This window comes from Fundulus heteroclitus, chromosome 16 (genome assembly GCF_011125445.2).
Source record: "Fundulus heteroclitus isolate FHET01 chromosome 16, MU-UCD_Fhet_4.1, whole genome shotgun sequence".
Classification (NCBI taxonomy): domain Eukaryota; kingdom Metazoa; phylum Chordata; class Actinopteri; order Cyprinodontiformes; family Fundulidae; genus Fundulus; species Fundulus heteroclitus.
Window position 1 is genome coordinate 10,164,543 of NC_046376.1, and position 27,190 is coordinate 10,191,732.

Genomic DNA, 27,190 nt, shown 5'->3' on the forward strand with positions numbered 1-27,190 from the left:
CCAGTAATCTTTTATTAAATATATTAAATAATATTTTTTTAAATCAATATTTTTTTTCCATTTTGTTGGAAATTATGATTGGCATCCGGGCCAAGCTTTGGACCCACCTGACTTAGGCCATCGTCATCATTCCATTCAAAAACATGGGGGGTCAAAAATCTCATTTTTGGTTGTTACAAAGAAGTTTTTCAAGTTGCTACAGTAGTTTTCAGTGTGCAGGACCACCATTGTAGCAAATTGGGTTACTATGGAGTTACAAGCTGAATAAACATTTATTAATTTTATTAGGTGGTAAATGTGTGTGGAAAAGCCAACCAATCCCTCAGTTTGTAGGCTACCGATAAAGGTTTTGAAGAGGGTCATTGTCAATGCCACCATCTGCTTTTGCTCTGCAGCCCATTGCAGTATCATCATGGTTTGGGATCATCGGAGTCAAATTTTGGCTTAAACCTGTTGCAACTCAAAAGTAACTCAAATGCTTCAGAATATATGTTGGAGTCTATAAAACGTTGCTTGTTTGACGGCAGCTTGGCACAGCTTGGAAACGATCAGAACCCCCAGATTAACAACCAAACGTCTCTCTTGACCTTAGATACAAAATAAATTAAGCTATTTTTGTGTCTTTTTTTTCCCCCTGATGTCTTAAAATGTGGGATTAATAAAGTTTTAAAGACACTTACCTGCAGAGGAAACCAAATGTCGGATTTTATAATAAAAAAAAAGCTAGAGTAGCCAAAAATTAGACTCAAGTAAGAGTAGCACTACTTCAACATATTTTTACTCAAGGAAAAGTAAAAAGTTTTCAGCCAGAAGTTACTCAAGTAAGAGTAAATAGTATTCAGTAAGAAGGCAACTCAAGTACTGAGTAACTAATTATCACAGCTGATGAATTAATATTTCAAAATGATGTAATCGGACAGACAAAAATATAAGGTTATGTGCAAATTCTGGTATTTTAAAGACAAAAGGTGCACTTTTCTAAGTCATTTTTTTCAACATTAAACTTGAAAGCTATACTTACAGCAGTTAATGTATATCCAGTATGTTAGAACAGTGTAATGTGCTTCCAATGACAATATCTACTGTTTACTGTACATTCATTTGTTCTCCAAATGGCTCAATGAGCTCAGCAGATAGAAAATAACATTAAAACAACAAAGCTTGAGTAAAAATAAGAAGTCTCACTTTAACTTAAACTCCAGGTTTTTGTCTTTCTGGTGCATCTTTGGTTAAAACAAGAATGTTCTCAATTCATGAAGTTAATCACAGCAGGTAGAGCAGCCAGAGATTTTACTCCAGGAAAAGTAGCGATACTTGAGTATTAATATGACTCAAGTAAAAGTAAAAAGTACAGTAAAACTACTCCTAATAGTATATTTTGTTCAAAAAGTTACAAAAGTAAATGTAACTAGTTAGTACCCAGCTCTGCACCACACCAACAAACCTCTGAGGCTTTCACAGAACGTCTGTATTAATAATTAGGTGACTTAGTTGGTTGTACTTGATTTCATCTGGAGTCTTCAGAGTGGAAGAGATATAAACATACGCGTGCCACAACTTTCAGATTTTTACTTTTGAAAGTGTTTTATTTTTATTTATTTGTGTACTTTTGGTGGTATAAACACGTATAGTTTTCCAAGGCACCATATATCCGGAAAGCATCGCTTGTGAGGACCAAGGAGAATTTAAATTTCAAGGAATCAGTGTTATCCGACGAACATTTATCACAAGTTCAATTTAAAACCAGTAACAACAATTTAACATGTAAAGGCAACGACTAGCTGCATGCAAGCGCGTTGCCGATGTGACAGTATGGACGATCAGTGGAGAGTTCAGCTGTTGTAGAGCAGCAGATAATCCCTCAGTGAGCCAGGAATGTCCAGTTTGCAGACAGCTGAGTGACACCGGGCTCCTAAATGCTGACGCAAAGCACATCGACAGAGATGCTGCAGGGATGGAGGCTGAGCGCTCCTCTGACGCACGGAGTGGAAGAACGGCAGGTGCTCCTGGGGCAGCTGCAGGCAGAAAGGGAGACGTAACAGCGCCGGGTGCAAACGACCAGAGGAGAGCGGGTTCAACTCCTGAGGGAGCTCACCGTGTCAGGAGACAGGGCGTCCAGCCACTCACAGGGTGGGAAGGATGTGTACGAGTTCAGCATCACCAGCAGAACGTCAGGATACAAGGCCAGATGTTTCAGCATCTGTGAAGGATGAGAGGTGAGTTATTTCATAAACCATCCTTCAGCTAATCACAATCAAGAGCTCTTTAGAAATCACCCAGTGGCATGGGGAGTAAAATCCTATTTATTTCTTAAAAAATTGTATTTATGGCTATTTTTTTACACTGAGTAGAGCGAATAAGGAAAACAATTAGTTTATTTGTGATGGGTTGCTAATTAAGTTTTAATAAAGGTCTAATTTAATATCATTTCTTCAAACATTTGTCTGTTATACAGAGCTTTGCATCACTGCAAAAAAGGGAACTAAAAGTAAGAAACATTTTTGTGAAATTAGTGTATTTGCCATTAATTTGTGCAGGTAAATAAGATGATCTGGAATGAGTATTTTAACCCCCTAAAATAAGATAACTAGATGAACTGGACTTGAAATAAGATGACGGACATGAGTTGTTCCTATTTTAGAAAGTGCAAAAATCTTATTCCATTGGCAGATTATTTAAGCTTGCTGCTCAAATCAAGGATAAATGCACTCATTTCAAAGTTTTACTTACTTTTATTTCAGTTTTTGCATGTTCATATACTGTGGTACTTATCATGTTTCGTTGCCTCACAAACGTAACATTTAAAGTTAAAATTGACAGTTAGAAAATTTGCGGCATTTTGCACCAACAAAAGCGTGAACATCCGTTTTCAGTTATCTATCTATCTATCTATCTATCTATCTATCTATCTATCTATCTATCTATCTATCTATCTATCTATCTATCTATCTATCTATCTATCTATCTATCTATCTATCTATCTATCTATCTATCTATCTATCTATCTATCTATCTATCTATCTATCTATCGATAGATAGATAGATACTTTCACTTCACCAACTTAGACTATTTTTTGTAGATTCATTACATACATTTTAAAAAAGCATTTTATTTACAGGTTAGAATGTAACAAAATAGGTACAAAGCCAAGGGGGATTCAAAGGTTTGCAATCCGCTGTTAATTCCTTGAGTTTCATAACTTGAGAAAAATTGTAAAGTACAGGAATAGAAATTAGTCAAAAAAATGTCAGCCTTAAAAAAGTGTTAGGATAATATCAAGCTGATTAGAAGCAGGATGTAAATTAATTAAGGATGACTAAAGACTGTTGAGCAATCCGTAACTTATGTCTAAACTTTGAATCAGTATTTATTGAATAAAATCAGATGTGCCTTGATGGCTGTAAGTTTGTTGTGTGACATTGAAGTGTTGGTCGAACCTTCGGGGAAACAGGTTTGGCTCCATAGTTCAGCAGGGATCGGGCTATTGCTTCAGATTGCTGAGTCGGGTAATCTTCCACAACCTTAACAATCACAGAAAACAAGAGTTAAACTGCTTACTGGACTAGAACCTGTCTCTGTCTCCGTCCTAATGCTAAATGTCTGGTACCTGGAGCAAACAGTCCATTGGTGTGTATCCTGCACAGTTCTCCACATCGGCCTTTGCTCCGTGCTGCAGGAGGACATCCACAATCCTGGGGCAGCAGTTTGCACAGGCGTTGTGCAGCGGGGTGTGTTGCTTCCTGCCTGCAGTTTGGGGATTAGCGCCCGCATCCAGCAGCCTCTGGATCACACGCAGGTACCTGCCGGCCTCAGACGGCCTCTCCGCTCCGGAGCACGCAGCGTTCAGGGGCGTCTCCCCCTCTCGATTAGTGGCTAAGACGTCTGCTCCGTGGCTGAGAAGCAGCTCGACGTGTTCCTCCAGGCCTCGCTGCGCAGCCACATGCAGAGGCGTGAGCCTCGACTCCCGGCTCCTCACGTTGACGTCCGCGTCTCTTTCTAAAAGCAGCTTGGCACAGCTTGGAAACGATCAGAACCCCCAGATTAACAACCAAACGTCTCTCGTGACCTTAGATACAAAATAAATGAAGCTATTTTTGTGTCTTTTTCCCCCCTGATGTCTTAAAATGTGGAATTTATATAGTTTTAAAGGCACTTATCTGCAGAGGAAACCACTTGCAAATGAAAATGAAAAGGCATCACAGAAATAGCACAGGGCTCTTAAAAGTTTACACACCCATGTTTGAATGTTGGATTTTATGATAAAAAAAAAAACAAGTGAGACCTTGATAAATAATTTCAACCCTTTTTTTTTCCACATGTGTGACATATATCCTGTACAACTGAACTGAAAAACAGCCAAATCTGTTAGGTGGGAAAGTAAAAAAAAAGCAATGACCAGTAAACTAAACCTTTCCTGGATTCGTTTCAGTTTTCCTGATAGGAGTAGATCAGCATTCATCTTCAAAAGGTTCTCTAACTCTGTCAGATCTAGAAGACGTCTCATGATAAAATAAACCCTTTTATTTCTTCTGGGCTCTGGCTTTCATGTCTAAAACTTTACTTTTCCTCTCATTAAATCATTCTTTTGTTGATTTAAAGGTGTCAAACTAATTTCGTTATGGGGCCACTTTGGCATCATGAAGTCATTAAAAGGGCCGCTTGCATGTGTAGAGACGATACTTTTCATTTCATAAATTCATTCCAGTTCACACAGTAGTATAAAAAATGCAGAGTAACATAAAAGTAGCACTCTTAGGCCCAGTTTATACAGTTTATCTGCAAAAAAAGTTGATATTGGGGTGAGTTACACTTACAGGAGGCACAGTTTTAGCCACTTTATACACTATAAAAGGATATATGCCTTTTTTTCCGGCTCTCGAGGGCCGGATAATTTACCTTGCAGGGCCAGATTTGGCCCGCGGGCCTTGAGTTTGACACCTGTGATTTAGAGGCACGCTCAAACTCCCTATGTTGCCGAATAATGAAAGTGTTCTCCCGTCTTCTTACAGACAACTGAATGTTTTTGGCCAGAACTGAATATTATTTGGAACAATTAATAACTTCATCCGCTGTTCCCTCTGACAAAACCTAACCCCAGGAGGTGATGCTGCCTCCGCTGTGTTTCAGCATGAGGACGTGCCGCGCTCGTTCTCTTCACGGTGAAAAGCCGGGTTTGGTCTCATCAGACCCATTAACACAAAATGGTTCGGGGGATTTTGAGCAGGGCCGGATGTTTTCCCTGGAAGAAAGACCGTCTGTCTTGGGACCCGACTCCTTAGTCCAGACACGAGGAGAATACAGATGGCAGCTGTTGCATGTGGACCAGAACCAGTAGTTTCTGGAAAACCTTCCACTTCCTCTGTGGTGTTGGCCTCGCTGACCCGTTTCAGTCTGGTGTTGTCCCAGATTTCTCCAGTTGTGAGGAAAATAATAACTGGAGTTGTGTCAGTGAGTGTGTTTTTTTTTTTTTTGGGTGTGTGTGTGTGTATTCTTCTGGTACAAAAATGATCACCCAACTGTGGCTGAAGGATGCAAATGAGCAAATTTCACAACAAAGCCACTAGAGCAGTCAAGCTTTATCTCAAGTTAATGAGATTTACTAGAACTGATGGTGGGGAGTGCACTTTGAATGCTGAACATGAATGAAAAAGGGTGCTTCGACACATCAACAAAGGATTAGTTTAAGGGTGTGTAATTTTATGCTCCTTTTTTACCTTTTTATATTTATCCTCTGATAAATACGTGTTTTACTTGAGTTCATATGTTCTGCTCATATTTTACACAAAAAGTTTTTAAACTATTTATCAGTCTCATTTTTTTTTTTTTAATCGCATGAATCACTTCACGATTTAACACGGCTGTATACACTCAACAGTCTCTGCACATGTGGACCTTTGATGCAGAGCAACATTTTGGCTAAGGAAACTCGTCCAATCACAAAAAAACATTTACTGCTGTTTAAGTAAATTATAACCAGTGATAGATAATGTCCTCTTTAATGGATATTCTACCATTAATCACACATATAATTTCCCCCGGTTGAATTAGTCTTCATATCAGTGTTGATTAATAATATATGTTTAACTGAAAAGGTCTCTGCAAATAATTCAGGATTTTTGGCTGACTGAGTCTCATGCTAGTTCTAAGAAATCCTGAAGTTACATTACCTGTCCAGTAGGTGGCAGTATTTGAAATTTAAGTCTAAATAAAGTCTTATTAACAAGTAAACAATCACATACAAGCGGGCAGCTTTTAAATAGCTGTGCACTGTGCTGACCACCGTGCATAAAGGGGTTAGAATAGGATATTCTGCATGAACTGCTTGGCCACTCACTGGAATGACTGGGCAGAGGCGCAGAGGTGAAGAGGAGCGCTGCCATCCGCCGCCTGCACCTCAGGATCTGCTCCATGGGACAGCAGCAGCTGGACGCAGACGGAGTGGCCCCCTGCGCAGGCATCGTGGAGCGCAGTGTTGCCTCCAGGGTCGGCGTTCACCTCGGCTCCACGGAACAGCAGCTCCTCCACGCAGGCTGCGTGTCCCCGGCTGGCGGCCAGGCGTAAGGCCGACGTGCGTTTCACCTTGGAGCTCAGGGTCCACATGCCTGAGAGAGCAGCAGAGAGGGCGCACAGCGTTAATGTCAGCGGTAACGCTCGCCTGCGCAATTGCCGGAGTCTCAGAGGCCATACCCATCTCTGGAGTCCACACCATCTCCTCATGCACTGTCTCCATCAGGGCGTTGACCATGGCAGGGTCCTTCAGCACAGCGTGAACTCCCCTTATGTCCCCGCACATGAAGGTGTTGTGGACGCTCACGTCTCTGCAGCGGATCTGGGGCGGAGGGGCTCTGACCTCTTGGAGCCGCGGCTGCCTGGGAGGGAGCCGCGGGGCCCGAGGCACCGGGGGCCTGATCATGGCTCTCCTGTGAGCCAAAGCTCGCCGTTCATCCTCCCAGTCCTGGAGCTCCTGCTCCAGTCTGAGAGAGCGCAGTGAGGTAGAGGAGAAGGGAAACGTGTCCTTGGACATGACCCCCTACCATCAATCCCATGAAGGTAAAATCAGTGGAAACTTGGCAAGAAAACAGGTTTAATATTGATTATAATTACACTCACGAACTGCACTTAAACCCCTTAGCCTGTTAGCAATGAGCAGTACTGCTTACATAAATGCCGGCAAACAGCTTTTACTCACCCTGTACTGGAAGTGGAGCGAGTTCCCAGGGAAGTCAAACAAATGTCAAGGAAATTACCAAAGCTGGACCCATTTCTCTTTGAAGTTAAACTAATACGAATTAACGTCTAAATCAGACGTCCTTCATTTGTGCTCATAGTCACAAGATAACTGCTTGAATAAGTTGTACTCTGGATATTTTTAGATCAGAACGCAAACTGATACTCGCACTATTCGATGTGACCACTAGATGGCGGCATTACCCTAACGTTGATATTCCCCTAGCAGCAAAGTGCAAAGACTTCATGGATCTCAAAGAGGAGTTGAACTCAAGAGTTTCATGATGAACCAGATTGCCATTTAATTATTCATTCGTTTAAATTAATAAAATACTTTCAGATGAGATAATCAGCAATAATTATTATCAAATAAGGATTGTCATCAATTAAAAAAAAGAGCAAATATATATGTAGGTGTCTCAAAATCCAGGATGAATACTCGATTTAATTAGTTTTCTCTTCTCTTTAGGTTGCAAGAGAAGCAAGAAATTTAATATTTACTTATACAATGCTGAAAAAAAATATACGTTTTGTTGACTGATTAAAATCATTCGGTTGGAACAAATACAAATAAATGAAAGAAACATATCCACAGAGGTGGGCAGAGTAGCCAAAAATTGTACTCTAGTAAGAGTAGCAGTACTTCCACATATTTTTACTCAAGGAAAAGTAAAAAGTTATAAACCAAGAAGTGAAAAGTATTCAGTAAGAAGGCAACTCAAGTACTGAGTTACTAATCTTAACAGCTGATGATTTAATATTTCAAAATTCTGTAATCGGACAGACAAAATTATGTTATGTGCAAACTCTGGTATTTTAAAGACTTGCTTTCCAGTGACAATATCTACTGTTTACTGTATGTTCAATTGACCTCCAATTGGCTCAGTGAGCTCAGCAGATAGAAAATAACATAAAAATAACAAAGGTTGTGTACAAATAACATGTCTCACTTTAACCTAACTCTAAGTTTTTTTTCTCTGGAGCATTTTTGGTTAAAACAAGTATGTTCTTTATTTATAAGGTTACTAGCAGTAGGTAGAGTAGACAGAAATTTTACTAAAGAGTAGCAATGCTTGAATAATAACATCACTCAAGTGAAAGTACAGTGTAGTAAAACTACTCTTAAAAGTACATTTTGCTCAAAAAATTACTCCAGTAAATGTAATTGAGTAAATGTAACTGGTTACTACCCACCTCTTTATTTCCATAAACATACAAAATGTCCGAAGGGGAGTATGCTGAAGCAAAACTCATATATTCCTACTCCCTTCTAAATTCATTACATCAAGTCCAATGTTTTTAATTAAATTCTCAGGTCCATAAAAAAAAAAAAAAAAATGTATATATATATATATATATATATATATATATATATATATATATATATATATATATATATATATATATATATATATATATATATATATATATATATATATATATATATATATATATATATATATATATATATAATTCAGCCCAGTCCACTGATTCTTTTAAAAGCATTTAAAGGTTAAGCTCTCTTCTTAGGTTGTAACTTCCATCTCTATCCAAAAACAATCTTTGTTTGTTCCCTCAAAGTAGCTTTTCTATGTGCATTAACATAATAACTTTGACATTTGGGATTTTAAAAACAGAATGTTGACGTGTTCCCTAAATCCCATGTTGTGAGATATTCTGATTGGTATTTTTGTAGTCTGTGTAATGGCCCTATGTTGTTTTGGTATCTGTTCCTACGTGCTTCCACACACAAATTCAGATATGGTAAGACGTGATGTAACTATACAGACAATTATGATTTATAATTTAACTGAGCCTTTCCAATGACTGTTGTGCTCTTTTCCATTTTGGTTCTTAATAAATGAATTCAGGCTTTCTATCAGAATTTGTGGTCCTGTATATTTTTGTTTGTGTTTCATCAGCTACGGTTATTTTACAGTTTCTAAAGATTATATATTTAGTTTTGTTTAAGTTCATCAATAATTTGTTTAAATGTTTAAATTTCTGCTGTGACTGCCAGGAAAGGCTGCTGAAGATGTCTCCCCCTACAGAAAAATGGTGTCATCTGCAAATATAACATATTTTAAGTTAAGTGACACTTTACAGATTTAATCATATACGATAAATTAATTAAATTAATTTATTTTTGTTATAATGCTCCTGAAAATTATACGTTTGAATCCAAAAAGACTTTTTCCTAACTTTTTTGCTAAGCGAAGCTACCCAGACGAGCGGCGAACGCTCTCGATTTACGTCAACTCTTTTCGCGAGTGCTCGTTACGTCATCACGTTGCGTTTGAACGTTCAGGCGCGGCACCGGGGCAGCAACAGAGCCCAGGGAAAGTTGTCCCTCTCTCCGGTTGTGTGTATTTATCCGATGTTTGGGGTGAACGTCGCCTCCTTTTATTCGTTGTCGCTTGTTGAATGGCAGTTCACTTAAGTTTGGCGTTTTCATCTGAACTTGATCTCGGCTTTCATCGCGATATTCCGTGACTGCGATGGTGAGTTACCCCATCACACCAAAGCGGACAGCTAACGGAGCTAAAAACAAATGTCGCGTGGCGATTTGAGCCACTTTCTAAAGTCTGTTAAACTTTTTTTTTTTAGCTGCTTTTTTTGTGTGTGTTTGCATGAAGACGTTTAATAACGTGGCTGTTGTCTTTGTTCCAGACCAGCAAACTGAGTGGCCTGTTCAGCCTGGACGAGGACTTTGATGATGAGGTAACACACCTGATTCAGAGTGTCCCCCCCATGTGCTCTGGGACCCGCTGACCTCTGTTTGCTCCCCTTTTTGTCCCAGGATGTGTTGGGGACAGACTGGACCGCCTGCTCAGTCCCAGGACCGGCCGACGTGGAAGCTGCTGCGCCGTCCTGCGCCCTGCGGGCCTCCTCTGTGTCTCACAGGGAACAAGAGGACGCGTGCCGTGGGCCAGCGGGGGAGAAAGCGGCTGGACTGCGCAATTACGCAGCGTCAGGGAGCAGCATGCTCAGTGGTGCTGCACAAACTGTTGCTTTGGGTTTGAGACAGCTCTCCTCCTCCACTGTGCCTGCCTCTCCTCTCCTCTCCACCGTAAATAACTCTAAGCCACAGCAGAGTCCAGCCAACACCGAGGGCCCCGGGAGGCCCTCCACGGCCCAGGATGACTTTGACGATTGGGACGTTGACCTGGCAGACCTGGATGAGTGCGACGAGCAAACGAGGCAGCGGTCCGAGCCCGCCGCGTCTTCAGTGAAAACGCTGAGACCTTCTGCTCATGTGAGGAGCCACACGCCTCCTGACATGAGCCCCCGGGAGCCCGCTGCTGCGTCTAGGACTTCCAGCCGCTGTAGTTATAACGCACCTCCCCGGAGCCTCCCTGCTGCACACCTGCAGTCTCCAAGCCCCCGCGCTGCTCTCCCCGCAGCTCCTCCACGGACCCCCGCCGCCCGCCTCGCCGCAGCCTCAACCAGCGGCCCTCCCCGGACGCCCAGCTGTCCTCAGCGGCTCCAGAATCCACGGGCGGCTCCGCAGGCGCCCTGTCAGGCCCGCGGTCTCTTCAGCACCGTCTCCCCGGCGCCGTCGCCCTCGCTGGACGCCTCCGGTCTGAGCCCCCATCCCCTGCACACGCCGGTGCTCACCAATCGCCTGGTCCAGCTGGTGTCCGCGTCCAGCAGGCTTCCCAAGAGGCCTCGCTCCGAGTCCCACCAGCCCAGGACGCGGCGCTTCCCCGGCCCTGCAGGGCTTCTGCCTCAGCAGGTCAGCTTGCTTTGGATTCAGTTAGAACATGTTTGTTTTTTTCCACACCACTGCTTCATTTTGATCTTTGTTTTTCCTTCTTATTTCTCAGCCTCAGGGTCAGAATCTGGACGAGATCGTGGTTTCCGTGCCTCACACCCCTACACACGGGGCTGTGGCTCGACCGCCGAGTCAGGTAAAGAAAACCCGGAGACAAAGCCTGACTGGACACGTCTGTCCAGAAAGCAAACGAGTTTCCCCCGTTTGTCACGTGTCAGGCCAACAGAGTGAAATATGTTTATACAGCCTGTTAATATTTACACTAGAACAGCTGTCCCACACTAAAATTAGGACTGGAAGAAAATTCAATAACAATATCGATCAATAGACGTATATCAATGATAGAAAAAAAAAGGGTCAATCAAAAGTTTTCCTTCCTTTTGCATTTTAGCCATGTAGGTTTATATTACAGTCATTACATCCTCCCAACCAATCACAACGCAGACTTAGGAACTAAGCTCTGCCCCATTCAAAGAGTTTAGAGAGCACACTTTTTAATTTTTAAAAACTTCCAGGTTTGGTAAAAGGTGGGTTGAATAAAGGGTTAAGTTTGAATTCAGTGTTTCTTTGTGTTCTGTATCTAAAAATAGGTCGATAAGCGGCAGCAAAAATGTCTGCACTTAAAATGTTTTTTTTTTTTTTTTGAGTTAGTTGATAATTATCGATATCGATCAACAAGATTTATTGACGTGCTTTTTTTCCCTATGTCGTCCAGCCCTAGGGACGTTTAGATGCGTCCGTCGCTCTGCACACCTGAGTCAGGCGGCTTGGCTGCAGTCAGGCTCTGCTGCTCAGGTAACATCTGAAGTGCTGAAGCGGAGACGCGTCTAAAAACGTGCTGCGTAATTCTTAATTCAGGTCCTCTTCAACGAAACAAAGAAAGTTGGTGAGATGGTTTAGATGTGGGGGGTGGGATGCGTACGGCCATGCGGTCCAGATTCATCAGGCTTCAGGAGGGATGAACGCTCGTGTCTTGCGCTCGCCATTGAGGGCCTGTTGAGGCGCTGCCACCGTCTGGGTTGGTTTGACTTGGTCACGTCTAGATCCGTGTCAGCAAATGAGGTCTGATGGTGACTAATGCGGACTTATTTCCAACCGTGGCTGTTGTCAGGCTGAGGTTGGATCCTCGTGGATTAGCCACGACCAAACGCAGGCTGTAGCTGCTGTTTGAGAAATGCTTAAAAACAGTCTGCAGGCCTGACTAGGAGCGTTAAGAAAATACGCGTTTAGCTCTTTTATTATTATTTTTTGCTGCTGGGCATCCACCAAACGCCTGCTGCATGAAGTCGTTCTCATGCCATTCTTTTAAGTCGTTTTTCTTCTCTGACACACTTGTTGTGTTGCTCCCCCTACCATCGCTGGTAGCCTGCGTCCACGCACCACATGCCACAGCGGCCTCCCCGTCTGGACGCTTAGGAAGATTTTCTCTATACGGCGCAAAGGAAGTAAACAAAGATTTGTTTTTGTATTTTTCTTTTTAGTGATTCTCAACCAGTTTAGTTTCACCTTCCTCTCTGGGTCGGTTAATCAGATTTTATTCCTATTTGCAGTTCTGGCCTCTAGGAATAATGAAAATAAGACAAGACATTCGTTACGCTGCTTTTTGTCTCCCTGGCGAGTCATCGTTAGGTTTTTGTTAAATTGGTTTTCTGCAGCGTTCTTTAAAGCTTCATGGCCGCCCTGTGTTTAATTCAAACCAGTGGGAAACAAGAAAAATGTTGGTTATTATGATGCCTTCAGGGTTTAATAGTAATAGTAATATCATCTTTGTTGTCATTGAAACATACATTACAACGAAATTTGTTCTCTGCTTTTAACCCATTACCCTTGGGGAGCAGTGGGCTGCCATGTACGGCGCCCGGGGAGCAATCTGGGGTTAAGGGTCTTGCTCAGGGACCCAGAGTGCAGGCGCTGGGGATTGAACCGGGTACTTGCATCCTTCTCTGAGTGCAAGCGCGCTGCTCTAACCACTAGGCCAACACTCCCCATACACCGAGACGCAGCTCAGTAGGCAATTTGGGGTTAAGTGCCTTGCCCAGGGGCACATCGACATGTGGCAAGGGGAAGCTGGAATCGAACCCACAACCTTCTTATTGCCAGATGACTATTCAACCCATCAAGCCACAGTCGCCCCCTATATAATAATATTGATGATGATGATGATGATGATGATGATGATAATAATAATAATAATAATAATAATAATAATAATAATAATAATAATAATAATAATAATAATAATAATAATAATTAATAATAAACAAATATAGACGAATGTCCTTGTTTTCAGTCACACAGACAAACAGTCTTGGTGCTGAACAGCGAACGGCAATTTCAAGACCGATTACCTTGTTCAGTCAGTTTTAGTACAAAATAATGACGAAAGGCTTCTGGTCTGCCAGAAATGCATAAATAATGCTCTATGATTTGAATTCTCAAAACATTTTGAGTATATTTTTAGTTTTCTTTACACTTATACCTCTACCGTGCCTCATACAGGTATTCATGCCCCTTAATTGGACAGACCAACACAAATGCTGCATAATTGAAAGAAATTTGGCTTTTCCTCACAAATAAAAATGGAAACAACGCGTCATGCGTTTGTATTGTGACCCCCGTTACTCCAATACCCCTAAATAAAGTCAGTGGTATCACTCCCTTCATCCGGCAGGTACTGCCTGCATACTCTTGCTGCATGAGGCCGTTATCGTTATTGTGCAGCAGGAGGAACCCAGGAGCCGCTGCACCAGCGAGAGTCTGAGGATTTAATCCTGGTGTTTTCTCTGCTCAGTCGTTGGTCACCCAATCAGAAACCAACGAGTTCTGTCAGTGATTCTGTTTCCTTATCTGTGTTTTTTTTTTTCATCAGTCTGCATTAAAATACCACTGATACGCCTTAGTATTCAGTGAACTACTATTATTATTTTAAAATAATGATGGCATCCCATACCATTATTAACTTTATTACTGTCCATGCGGGCTTTGTTACTGTTCAGCTGCTGCTGTTCTGAGTTTCACAGAAAGGCCTTTAATGGACTGTTGCATGTGTTGAGGGACTTAGATGATGGCTGATGAGAAAGCAAAATGTAAAGTCTGTTGTTACGCCACTTTCCACGAAATCCTGCAGCTCTAGGGGGCGCCGTTTTGCAGACTTCTCCAGAAAAAAAAAACGTATTTCCCCCTCAGGTGCACAAAATATGCAATCTCACAGCCTAAAAGGGGAAAAACTATGCAAACCATAAGGCTCAGTGACCTAACAACTGCAAACAGAATATTATGTTACTTGATATATTTTATCATATCAGACATTACATTAACTTTTTTCAATTTGTTTTAGAGTCTGTGGTTAGTGTTTTTAAATGAAAACAATATCTGTATTAAAGATTAATGCTACTATTGAAATCTGATAAGTGGGGTTATGGGTCAGCGCACCAGCGCCCTCTAGAGTCAGAATCTGAGAAGACGGTTTAACATTTGTTTGCCATTTACAGTAAGTAGCTCCAAACAAATGCTAGGGCGGGACGATGTAGAACAAAAATAGCATATCGATACAATAGAAATCATATTGATCGATGTGGATAGCTATCGACAAATTCAAAACTTTGATTTTAAGTGCAGCCCTGGCCATTTTATGCTGTTGCTTAGTGACATATATTTAGATCCAGAACACAGAAACACTGAATTCAAAATCAACCCTTTTTTTCTTTAAACAACTTTTTACCAAACCTTGAAGTTTTAAAAAAAAGAACATGTGCTCTCTGAACTCCTTGAAGGGGGCGGAGCTTTCCTGGGTCTGTGCTGTGATTGGTTGGGAGGATGTAAAGACTGTAATATTAAACTACATGGCTAAAATGCATAAGGAAGGAAAACTTGTACTCTATTACACTTTTTATTTACCCTTTTTTTATCATCGATTTAAAAAAAAAAGTCTATTGATCGATATATATTATTGAATTATAGTCCTAACAAAAGCAGCTGCGTTTCCTTATATCTGATGGGCTTTAGTTCCTCATCAGGCTCCATGTTGCTTGTTTGGTTTAAAGACTGGAGCACACAACTCCTCCACGCGCATTTAACGCACATTTACCTGGCTTGGCACGGTCGTGTTTCCTGAGCCCGGATTGGGCTTTGTGAAACGCTCTGATGGCGCTGCATCCCGCCCGGCTTTAGCGCCTGTCCTGTCAGGATGTGCTTCCTCCTCCTGCTGTCCCGTCATCACACACGTTTACATTTTTATTCATCTAGCAGACTAAGAGGCCCTTAAAGGACTGATTTTAACTCTAACTTTAACCCTGCGATCGGCGGCTGTGACGTCTGACGCCATCTCTCTCTCATCATCATCTCATCCTCCAGTGTCCCAGCTCCCAGTCGGACGAAGAGGAGTTCAGCGGCCGCGCCTGGGCGGCGATGAAGGCCGAGACGGGGCTGGACGAGAGGAATCCGTCGTGCTTCCTGCACACCTACAGCGTGGTGATGGTGCTCCGGAAGGTACGCTCTCCTCTACTCCCTGTCAGTGCTGCTGCATAGGACTACATATTTGGGTCAAGCTTTTTTAAAAACACGATTAATCAACCCTGATGGCATTCTGAGACTCTGCTGCTGGCCTGTGGTTAGAACCACCTGAAGGCAGCGTCTGTGAACCCGAGCGCACGCGTCGGCCCGTCCACTGACCCCGGCTCTGTTCTCACGCAGGCACAGGGTCACGCGGAGGATGCCGGCTGCTCTTCACAATAATATCAGCCGCCCCAAAATCCGCGTTCGCTTCGCCGGGCAAATTAGCACGCAGCTTGAGCTTGTTCCGTCTAATGAAGCGGAGCGGCAGGATCATTCCAGCGGTAAATCCTGCTCAGATCTGCGTGTTGCTGCCGCAGCGTCCTCATAGCTCCTGCTCGTGTTAATGAAGGCGACGGTGAAAGCGGTGATATTTAAGGCGGAGGTGATTAAGACGCTCGGCCGGTAGATTTATTAGAGGAGATGAAAAGCTGGAGGAATTGAAGGCCGAGCTTGCTTACAAACCATTCGTCAACGTGACAAAGCCTCTCAGCAGAAACGGAAAGTAAATAAAGCCGCAGCGGCACCTGGAGAGGAAACTTGATTCTAGAAGTGTTACAGCGGCAGATAACTCGCATGCGTTTTTAAAGTTGCAGATGTTTTCTCGCTCCGTTCAATTAAAAGGATTATGACCTTTAGCTATCAGGCTCCTCTCCTGTGGAACCAACTCCCAGTTTTGGTCCATGAGGCAGACACCCTGTCTACTTTTAAGACTAATGTTAAAACTTTCCTTTTTGACAAAGCTTATAGTTAGAGTGGCTCATGTTACCCTGAGCTATCTCTATAGTTGTGCTGTGATAGGCTTAGGCTGCTGGAGGACATCAGGGTCTAATTTTCTCACTCTACTGATTTCTACTGTTCTCCAGTTTGGCATTGTATTACATTGAAATGACTGTCGTCATTTCAGCTTTTAACTTTTTGCTCTCTCTCTTTTTCTTCATAGTAGGTACACCTGGTCTGGCGTTCTGTTAACTGTGACATCATCCAGAGAAGACGGCTCACCCGCTACTACCATCTAATGTAGAACAGATTACTGGATCAATGTGTGCTTCTGTGCTTTTTTGTCTCTCTTGTTGTGTCTCTGTTCTGTCTTCTGTAACCCCCAGTCGGTCGAGGCAGATGACCGTTCATACTGAGCCCGGTTCTGCCGGAGGTTTTCCTTCCCGCTAATGGGTGTTTTTTCTTCCCACTGTCGCTTCATGCTTGCTCAGTATGAGGGATTGCAGCAAAGCCATGTACAATGCAGACGACTCTCCCTGTGGCTCTACGGTTCCCCAGGAGTGAATGCTGCTTGTCGGGACTTTGATGCAATCAACTGGTTTCCTTATATAGGAAATATTTGACCAATCTGCATAATCTGACCCAATCTGTATATTATGATTGAACTTGATTTTGTAAAGTGCCTTGAGATGACATGTTTCTAGATTTGGTGCTATATAAATAAAATTGAATTGAATTGAATTGACAAAACTGACAAAATGATCATCTACGCATTAATGAACTGACCAGAGATCAGATTCTGCTTCATAAAAATGGAGTTAAATGGAGGATTACTTCGCCTCAAGCATGCTTCCCTTTGGGGACCTCATGTGAAAGTGACAACAAATCAGCTGTTATTTCAGCGTGCCACGTTCATCTCTGCTAGTATTTCTGTCTGATCTGGTGATGAAGGATAAAGAAAAAGCTAAATGTTTTTACTTTTTTTTGTAATCAGGCTGCTCTGAAACGGCTGCCGAGAAACAAAGTGCCCAACATGGCCGTGCTGCTGAAGAGCATCATCCACACGAACGCCGACGCCAAGGCCGTGTTTAAAGACCCAACAGGTAAAGAGTCACGCCGTTATAAGTCGAATTCATTGTCTTCTAATTGGAACGTCAAGCCGGTTCTTTTGGGATGTGTTGAATGTGCCGACTCGGATCAAATAGTCCAGGGAAACGGGCCCTCTGGTACGGAGAGAGAGGGAGCGACTCCGACCCGCAGGGAGAGCAGCGAGCTGTTCTCTTTGCTTTTTGACATTTTGCTCTTGGAGCGTTGGCCCCGGCTCCACGTGCCGCTGGCAGCAAAGTTCAGCCGCTGTAACAAGCTCGGCTGCACACACACACACACACACACACACTGATGTGTGCGGCGCACACGGAGGCCGGGGCACCGCGTGTGTCCAGCGTCTGCAGCAGGAAGCGTCTTAATTTCACCGACTTGTCTCCTCCTCTGCTCCGTCCTAAGCCTTCACCGCTGCCTCTGATCCGCCTCCAAAGCCGTTGCCATGGCCTCCTGAGCGCTGCTGCATGTGGTGCACTGATTATCAGCAGGAGTGGATGTTTTCCAGCTCTGGACTTAAGTGCCTATTAGTGATTCAGTTGTGGCGGACCGACTTTGGTGGTGGGTGGGTATGAGGTGCTCCTGACACTAAGAGTGACTGTTCTCTGTGTAATGAGCTTCCCGCCCACTGAAAGCTCTGCAGCGTGTTTTTTTTTTTTTTTTTTTCCACTCCTAAAAACTGAATTCTAATAGGAGGAGTGTCATTTTCAGGTTTCAACTAAATAAACAGAAACTCTGCTGCACAGTTAATTACTTCCATTGTAACCATGGAAAAGTTTAAAGTAATGGCTCATGTGGGTCGACAAAGTTCAAATAAAAGTAATAAATACACGCCTCAAAAAATTAAAGGGAACACTGGAATAACACATCCTAGATCTGAATGAATGAAATATTCGTCTTTACATAGTTGAATGTGCTGACTAGGGCTGGACGATAATTCAACAACGATATATATATCGACCAATAGACTTATATCGATGATAGGGAAAAAATAGGGTCAATAAAAAGTTCAATAGAGTAAAAATTTTCCTTCCTTATGCATTTTAGCCATGTAGGTAAATATTACAGTCATTAATCCGCCCAACCAATCACAACGCAGACCCAGGAACGCTCTGCCACTAAGCTCCGCCCCCTTCAAAAAGTTCAGAGGACGTGCGTTCTTTTTTTCTTTTTTAAAAACTTGTGGTTTTGATAAAAAGTTGGTTGAATAAAAGGTTGAGTTTGAATTCAGTGTTTGTGTGTATCTGTATCTAAAAATCGGTCGCTAAGCAACAGCATAAAATGGCCAAAGCTGCACTTAAAATCAAAGTCTTTAATTTGTTGATAATTATCGATTAAACTGATTTCTATTATATCAATATGCTTTTTTTTTTTTTTTTTTTTTGCAATGTCATCCAGCCCTTGTGCTGACAACGAAATAACACAAAAATCCTCAATGGAAATCAAATGTATTGACCCGTGGAGGTCTGGATTTGGAGCCACACTCAAAATTAAAGTGGAAAAAAAACATTACAGGCGGATCCAGCTTTGATGTAATGTCCTTAAAACAAGTCAGAATGAGGCTCAGTAGCGTGTGTGGCCTCCACCTGCCTGTATGACCTCCCTGCAACACCTGAGCAGCTCCTGATGAGGTGGAGGATTTGTCTCCTGAGAGATCTCCTCCCAGACCTGGACTAACACATCCACCAACTCCTGGACAGTCTGTGGTGCAACGTGGCGTTGGTGGATGGAGCGAGACATGATGTCCCAGATGTGCTCAGTTGGATTCAGGTTTAGGGAACAGGCGGGCCGGTCCATAGCATCAATACCTTATATCTTGCAGGAACTGCTGACACTCCAGCCACATGAGGTCTAGCCTTGTCTTACATTAGGAGGAACCCTGGACCAACCTCACCAGCATCTGGTCTCACAATGAGTCTAAGGATCTCACCTCTGTTTCAGACTACCTCTGGTAGCACATGGAGGGCTGTGCGGCCCCCAAAGAAATGCCCCCCCCCCACACCATTACTGACCCACTGCCAACCCGATCCTGCTGGAGGATGTTCTCCACGGCGTTTAGCTCGAAGGGCCCAGACCGCGACAGAGCCCTGCTATTAGCTTCACAGACAGGCTAATAACAGCTAGCGCTAGCTTACAGCTCTGTTGTCCTGGCGGGTTACAACTTCACTGATGCACGTCAGCTTTATGTTGCTCTGAAATATCCGTGTCGTACTGTTAGCTTAGCACGTAGCACTGTTACGCTCACGGACTAATTTAGCCTTTATTTGGACATATTTACACTGAAATGTGCTGGATAAAAGGAGTTGCTAATTTATCTGATTCATCCTCCGAGGTATGTTCCATGTTCTTCAGCCGGTTGTGGATGCAGCTGTGCAAATTAATAAATTGGTTTACCAGGTTAAATCTGTTTTTAGTCTTGGATTGTGTGAAATAAATGTCTAAATAAATGCCTTATAGTCCGGTGCGACTTCTAAAAACTTTTTTCCTCTTTATGATGCATTTTTTGACTGATGCGACTTCTCCAAAAAATACGGTAAATGTTTTTTTATGTGGTCAAACAAATTTAGATTAGGGCTGGGCGATATGGCATAAAAATAAAATCTTCGACTTTATTATACCAAATCCGACTAATCGTTTTTTCTTCTTCCTCCTTTTTGTTTCATAAAAAGAAATTAAAGAAATAAATTTAAAAACTTTTATTTGTATTACAAACGTTTCATCTGGGAGTTGATGAGAATTCAAAGTGCAAATAAATAAAAGCTGTGAAACGTGCTTAGAAAACAAGATGTTGTCGTAAACAATGAAAATATAATTAAATGTTTGCTGCTGGTGGTTTTACACAATGAGCTAAGAGAAGACTTTACTTGTAACTTCAAACTAACTTGGTAAATGAGGAAATTATTATGGTATTATGGTAAAACAAAAGTTTCCTCATTACCATATTTTAGCAATATATTTTCCTAAACATATATTCAGCATTGCTGCTGTTCTCTTCATGGAAGCCCAAGGGAAAATGAAATCCTGATTTTTCCAAAAATGAAATCTTGAGGAAAAAAAAAAATTTAAATTGGAATTAATCGATTAAATACATTTATCGCCCACCTGGTTTCCATTGAATCTTTATATTCGGTTTGTGTCATATTTTTCTTCAGTTTTCTCTATTCTTCATTTTGCCTTTTGAACTATTGTGTCAGAATATTTGCTGCAGAACTGTTGAACAAGGTCATGGACTTCCGGCTAACCAATTTCACCATTTAGTTTTTTTCTGTCGCGATTTTTGTAGTCCAGCTCCAAGGGTTGCAGTTCCACTTCATATAGACCACAGCTGAATGATTTCAGTGTGAAAAGGAAGGCCTAAAAATAAAAAACACAATGTGTCCCCTTTAAGCTCAGTGGGACACAGGAGGACAGTGATTGGTGTCCTGCTGCAGTTCTTAAAAAGGTGATGATTTGTCATTCCTAGAATGATGCACAAATGTTCCTTCAGTGGCCGGAGAGAATACAAATAACACTTGCTCTGGATTTTTGCTCCGATTTTTTTTTTTTTTTTTTTGTTTTTTTTTTTGTTTTCCACTCAGCTGCTAAGACGGTAAAATATCATCAGATTTTTCAGAGAACTGCTCCCTCATATTTCATTTCTGCAGACTTTGCTCTTGCTTCTCACCACACGCTGGTCGATGTGTTGTGTATGTGATTTCTTTTTTTTTTTTTTTTTTTTTCCTAAGACAGTCATCAAGGAGCTTCAGTTGTCATTCCTAAAATGCTTTGAAATGTTTCAGAAGGATATTTCCACACAGCCTCTCTGAGAGAATCCACGTTTTAGAGCAAGCGTTCAACTGAAAGTGTCCTGCTGCGAAAAAGCTGCTAGCGGCACTTAGTGGAAAGGCCAGAAACCATTTGCCAGACTGTTGTTGTTTTTTTTTTTTTTTCTCAACTTTTCTGGCATTAACCTATAAAAATAGCTCTTTTTCTCAAATTCACCCCAACTTATAAAATTTAATTGCTATGTTGCGTTTGTGTCGCTGAAGAGATTTCTTGTGGAGGTTCTGGCTTCCTTTAGCCGGATGTAACCCTGCTGCACCTGGGTTTAGGGTTCGTTCTCGTTTCATATTCACTCCCTAAATAAAGATAAATAAGATGACGGAGAACTAACAAGTCTGAATAGACAACAGGGCTGGACGATAATTCAATAACAATATATATCGATCAATAGATGTATATCGATGATAGTAAATAAGGGTCAATAAAAAGTTCAATAGAATAACGGTTTCCCTTCCTTTTGCATTCTAGCCATGTAGGTTAATATTACAGTCATTACATCCTCCCAGCCAATCACAACGCAGACCCAGGAAGCTCTGTCACCAAGCTCCGCCCCCTTCAAAGAGTTCAGAGAGCACGTGTTCTTTTTTTCTTTTTTAAAAACTTGCAGTTTTGGTAAAAAGTTTAATATCTGTGATGTAATTGCATAAACAGCATAGAATAGCCAGAGCTGCACTTAAAATATGTTTTGAATTTGTTCATAATTATCGATATTGATCAATATGATTTCTATTTTATCTATACACTTTTTTGCTATATCGTCCAGCCCTAATGGACAATAAATAATGCAAAGTTTTTAATTCATAAAAAAGTCGCTGAGATATTTGACCTTAAGTGCCTTTGAGCTGACATAGTGAAGATATTTTTACTGTAGTTATGGTTTGTAGTTTTACTAGAGATGCAACAATGGGATGGGTGCAGCGATCAGAATCTGCTGATTTTTCCTTTGATCGGCTCTGATCTTTGAGTTAAAACTCCCACTAGTTTTGGAAGATGAACGGATCGCCCAACAGCATTTTCTTTGTACTCTTTTTGGTTTAACATAAATCAGATAAAGGTTGGGAACCCACGCCCAGACTCATACATTTGGAAGATTGCTTTTAAAATAGCTTTTTATTTATTCATGTCTCTGTTTGATTTCTAACTAATGCCTCCATCAAAGAAGCTGGAGCACATTTCTTTTTCTTTTTTTCTTTTTTTGATCATAAACTGCTTTTTATCTTTCATGATTTGGGGCTGAAGGGGAGATTCAGGGGACTGTGCATCGGCGTCTTTTAGAAGAGAGATCTGAGGAGTTGAAAGCTGGGGCCATATTGCTCCTCAAACAGGTGAGACCCGCTGGAAGGAGCTCCAAGCGCTCGAGCTAAAACTGGCCACAGTTATTAATCGCTTTGCCTTTCTTTCGGGAGCAGGTGGGCGTCTTTTCCCCATCCCATCGTAACCACTACCTGAACGTGACGCCCAACAACCTGCTGAGGATCTACTCTCCTGATGGAGTCAGCCTCTCCACTCAGCTCCCCCCGTTGGCCTTGGTGAGCGCCAGCTGGGAAACGGCGTTGCAGCAAATCCATAAAACGTTCTTTTAAAGCCCGTCTCACGGGCTTTTAAATCCCCCTTTCGTCCCTCCCCAGGAGCCGGCGATGTCGTCACCCGCTCGGGCCCCAGACGTCCCCCGGGAGCCGCTGTCTCGGATGCAGCTGGAGTTGGACGACGAGGGGAAAAGGGCTGAAGGATGCGCAGAGGGAGCTAAAGGCTCTCAGGTGCAGACGCCCGCTCAGGATAACAAATCCGGTGAACTCTAGCAGAGGTCTCCGTGAGAGTTTTGGGACTCCAGCGCCGCAGGACGCCGACTGGGATGCAGGTCAGACGCGGTTTATATAATAAAACTTGAAAAAACAGACGTTCTCAGTGAATTACGTGAATTTTAGATGCAGGAATCTCAGCCTAAAGTTGTAACTTAGGATGTGATTCTTATCAACGTCTAAACACATGAAGCTACTTTGGTGACAGAAGTATTTTTTTTTTTCAATTCTTACCTAGGAATTGATCTAACGTTATAAATTATTGATAATTTACTAGTTAGTGTGTGGACCTTGACATACACTTGATATCAGTTCTGTTGGCTCACACTGTGGCTGGATGATAAATTGTTTTCAGGGCTAGAAGATATAGGGGAAAAAAGCATATAGATAAAATACAAATCATATTGACCGATATCGATAATTATCAAAACATTCAAAACATGTTTTAAGTGGAGCTCTGACCATAAATTATATAAAAAACAAAAAGAAAAAAGAAAAGGGGAAAAAAAACACATGATCTATGAACTCTTTGAAGGGGGCGGAGCTTGGTGACGGATCGTTCCTGGGTTTCTGATTGGTTGGAGGATATCATGACTAGTATTAACCTACATGAAAGGCTAGAAAACTAGAAAAATGAAGGAAAACTTCTATTTTTTATGGACCTCTTTTTTCCCCCACACATTTCATTCATTTATTGTTATTGACCTAATTGGTCTAATTGATTTAAGATTTAATTTTTGGAAAATCAGGATTTTATTTTGCAAACTTACTCATTGGACTTCTATAAAGAGAAATCATGTAATTCCGAATATTTGTTTATGAAAATATATAGTCAGACTATTCTAAAGAGGAGATCTTTGATTACAACAAGACGAAACACTTTAATTCATTCATTTCCTTTTTTTTTTTTTTTTTAGTTTTAAGTTACAAGTGAAATGAAGCCTGTTCTCAGCTCATTGTGTAAAACCACCAGCAGCAAACATTCTGTAATATTTTCAGGGCCGCCATCTTGTTTCACAGCTTGTATTTAGTTGCACTTTGAATTCAGGCCAACTCCCAGATGAAATGCTGGAAATAGACTTTAAAAAGTTTTTTAAAATTTCTTTGATTTATTTTCGTGAAATGAAAAGAAGGGAAAGAAAATAGATTAATCGGATTTGGTATGATAAAATATTTTTAAACCATATTGCCCAGCCCGAGCTCATATATACTTATGAGCAGTAGCAGTAGCTGCTGCAGCAACATTTCCTCCAATATGTTGCGTGTCCCATTTATATGCAAAATGGGAATTAATGACACGGCAACAGGTAAACCTCTTAGAACAGTCCTTGTTAGAATATTAGCAAAGTATGGTGCTGCCTCAATATGTATGAAAAGCCAATAAGCTTGATTTGTAGGCTGAAGATAATTAATTTAGCCCAAGTCTTCCCATTGCCTGGTTGCATTTTCCCATCTCAAAACAAGCCTGAAGGTTTTCTAGATGTCTCCGTGGGGACTTTGGTATGGAGGATGTGTTCTTCCTTTGTCAGCTGCTGCTCGCCCTGCAGCACATGCCTGCAGGCTCACACATGTGGCTGCATATGATGCTCCACCTTTAACACAGAGTTTGTGCGAGCGGTACATTCACCAAAGACCGGTTTGTATCGAGAGAGGCCGTCTTAAAAAGAATATATTCTCATTTACGCTGCAGAACCGTTGCAGGTGACAGCAGAACCTTTAAACACCACAATTAATCTTTGACAGCCGTCGGTGGACTTTATTAAATGACATGTAAAAGCTTGGCTTGTTTCTGTATTTGTTCTCCGTTTGACTGCTTGTGTCTCGTGTCCCTGGTTTTGCAGACGACGACCTGGATGAGCTGCTGGGAGAGATACCGGAGGACACCTACAGCTTTTAGCGTCAACATTACATCTGATTATCACGGACTCCATTGTGAAGCTTCTCTGTTCTCAGGACATCGCCTCTTTCAAAAGAACTTTAAAAAAATAAATACTATTCTATGTTTATTTTTATTTCAGGAACTAGAAACTGTAATTGATATTCTTGAACGGCCCGCTCTACTTTATCACCGGTTATTGATGTCACTTTAAGAAATGAAAAACCCTTTAATTGGACTACATCGTCTTTGGAGAAGAAGAAGATTGTTCTGGGAATTATGCAACATTAAAGCCAAGGTGAGGCGTTGTTGCCTTCTGGTGTTTCTTGTTGCTTTTTTTTTTTATTTGTCCTCCACTTACCTTTTTTTTTTCCTACAAAATGCATTGATGTGTCCCCCTCACCGTGCCTTGCTGGGGTACGTTGATGGAGAGGTGTTTACCCAGCTCGGTGGCATCAGGGTGGCGTCCCGCTGTGACTAACACGCTCTTGTGGAGGGATTTCCTTCTCACACCCAGACTCCTCCACTGCGTCTGCCTCACTGTAGCACATTCAGGTTAATCCTCAGCCTGTTTGTCATTCTGGGGAAGGAGCAGCAGCTTTACTGTCCCGTTTTATGTTTAAGAGGGAGTGGGAATTCAGTGATAAAAACGCTCTTGTTTGCAGCGTTCGCTCTGCGTTGGAAGGTGGTCGTACATTTAAACGGCTGCTGTTTGGCCCCCCGCCTTCCCCTCGCATAGGCAGACGTTATTTAATGGGTTGACTTTCAGTGTAAGCGTCAGGCGGATTACAGATAGGCTCCGTTATCGTCCAGATGTTTCAGATGCCTCTTACGAGACACCGGGTTCTTCCCTTCACAGATAAGTGAGCATTTCAAGGTGGCTTAAAACACAGTTTGGGTGGACGATGCAGTCAATTTTAACCATTTTTGTATAAATCAAATACATTTTTCTAAGGAAACGTTAAAGAAAGAATGTGGGATGGTTTTGTCATAGTTATGTTGCCGCTCCACAATTATTCTATTACATTTTATTTATATAGCGCCAATTGATTGCATCAAAGTCCCGACAAGCAGCATTCACTCCTCCTGGAGAACCGTAGAGCCACAGGGAGAGTCGTTTGCATTGTACATGGCTTTGCAGCAATCCCTCATACTGAGCATGCATGAAGCGACAGTGGAAAGAAAAACCACCCATTAACGGGAAGGAAAAACCTCCAGCAGAACCAGGCTCAGTATGAACGGTCATCTGCCTCGACCGACTGGGGTTACAGAAGACAGAGCAGAGACAAAGAAAGCACAGAAGCACACATTGATCTAGTAATCTGTTCTACATTAGATGGTAATAGCGGATGATCTGTCTTCCCTGGATGATGTCACAGTTAACAGAACACCAGACCAGGTGTACCTTCTATGAAGAAAAAAAGAGAGAGAACAAAAGGTTAAAAGCTGAAATGACAACAAGCAATGCAAATTGGAGAACAGTAGAACTCAGTAGAGTGAGAAAAATAGACCCTGATGTCCTCCAGCAGCCTAAGCCTATAGCAGCATAACTATAGAGGTAGCTCAGGGCAACATGAGCCACTCTTAACTATAAGCTTTGTGAAAAAGAAAAGTTTTAAGATTAGTCTTAAAAATAGATAGGGTGTCTGCCTCACGGACCAAAACTGGGAGTTGGTTCCACAGGAGAGGAGCCTGATAGCTAAAGGATCTGCCTCCCATTCTACTTTCAGAGACTCTAGGAACCACCTGCAGACCTGCAGTCTGAGAGCGAAGTGCTCTGTTAGGAACATACGGGGTAATCAGAGCTCTGATATATGATGGAGCTTGATTATTAAGGGCTTTATACGTTAGAAGGAGAATTTTAAATTCTCTTCTTGATTTAACAGGAAGTCAATGAAGGGAAGCTAAAATTGGAGAAATATGATCACAGGGGAGCCCAATCTCATCCACAAAATGTTTTCACATAAATTCACATTTTTATTGCGGTAGCATCATTTAAATAACAGATCGAACCTTTAATTTTAGTACATTTATTTATTTAAAATAATTAAATTCAGTTAACATTTGTAGCACCAGTTTACAAGACAAAAAAAAACATCCCATTTATATTAAGAAATTTATAATAAACAATTTTTTTGACAACTGATTCAGTTACAGGAACTTTGTTTCCCAACTAGCGTGTAAATATTATCTGACACACTGGCTTGTTTCCCCCACTTCGCTAATAGGAAAAACTAGTGTGTGTGTGTCACTCGAGGAGATTGCTGCTTGCTCTAAACCTGTCCGCCTCTACAGTCAGAGCAATAATCAAAAAGCTCCTC

The 27,190-nt window shown here is 41.8% G+C and overlaps 2 protein-coding genes across 5 annotated transcripts; one reads left to right on the forward strand and one right to left on the reverse strand.

Moving 5' to 3' along the window:
• Window positions 1-1,558: 1,558 nt before the first annotated feature.
• asb16 (ankyrin repeat and SOCS box containing 16) lies at window positions 1,559-7,384 on the reverse strand. Of its 4 annotated transcripts, none has more exons than XM_036148212.1 (7): window positions 7,191-7,384; window positions 6,689-7,067; window positions 6,336-6,603; window positions 3,609-4,017; window positions 3,439-3,522; window positions 2,096-2,200; window positions 1,559-2,015 (listed from the first exon to the last, which is right to left on the reverse strand). In XM_036148212.1, the coding sequence occupies exons 2-7, from the start codon at window positions 7,023-7,025 to the stop codon at window positions 1,833-1,835; spliced, it is 1,386 nt and encodes a 461-aa protein (XP_036004105.1). In that variant the 5' UTR covers window positions 7,026-7,067; window positions 7,191-7,384; the 3' UTR covers window positions 1,559-1,832. The 4 variants fall into 4 exon arrangements, with proteins under 4 accessions (XP_036004105.1, XP_036004107.1, XP_036004106.1 ...); XM_036148214.1 differs by having other exon boundaries at window positions 6,689-6,975; window positions 7,191-7,383; XM_036148213.1 differs by having other exon boundaries at window positions 6,689-7,016; window positions 7,191-7,383.
• hrob (homologous recombination factor with OB-fold) lies at window positions 6,973-25,191 on the forward strand. The gene is given in 11 exon segments (XM_021324666.2): window positions 6,973-7,051; window positions 9,899-9,949; window positions 10,029-10,964; window positions 11,056-11,139; window positions 15,357-15,491; window positions 17,269-17,377; window positions 22,434-22,519; window positions 22,604-22,723; window positions 22,823-22,981; window positions 22,983-23,052; window positions 24,835-25,191. Coding segments are annotated over 11 exon segments (1,812 nt in total). The 5' UTR covers window positions 6,973-7,045; the 3' UTR covers window positions 24,891-25,191.
• Window positions 25,192-27,190: the final 1,999 nt, after the last annotated feature.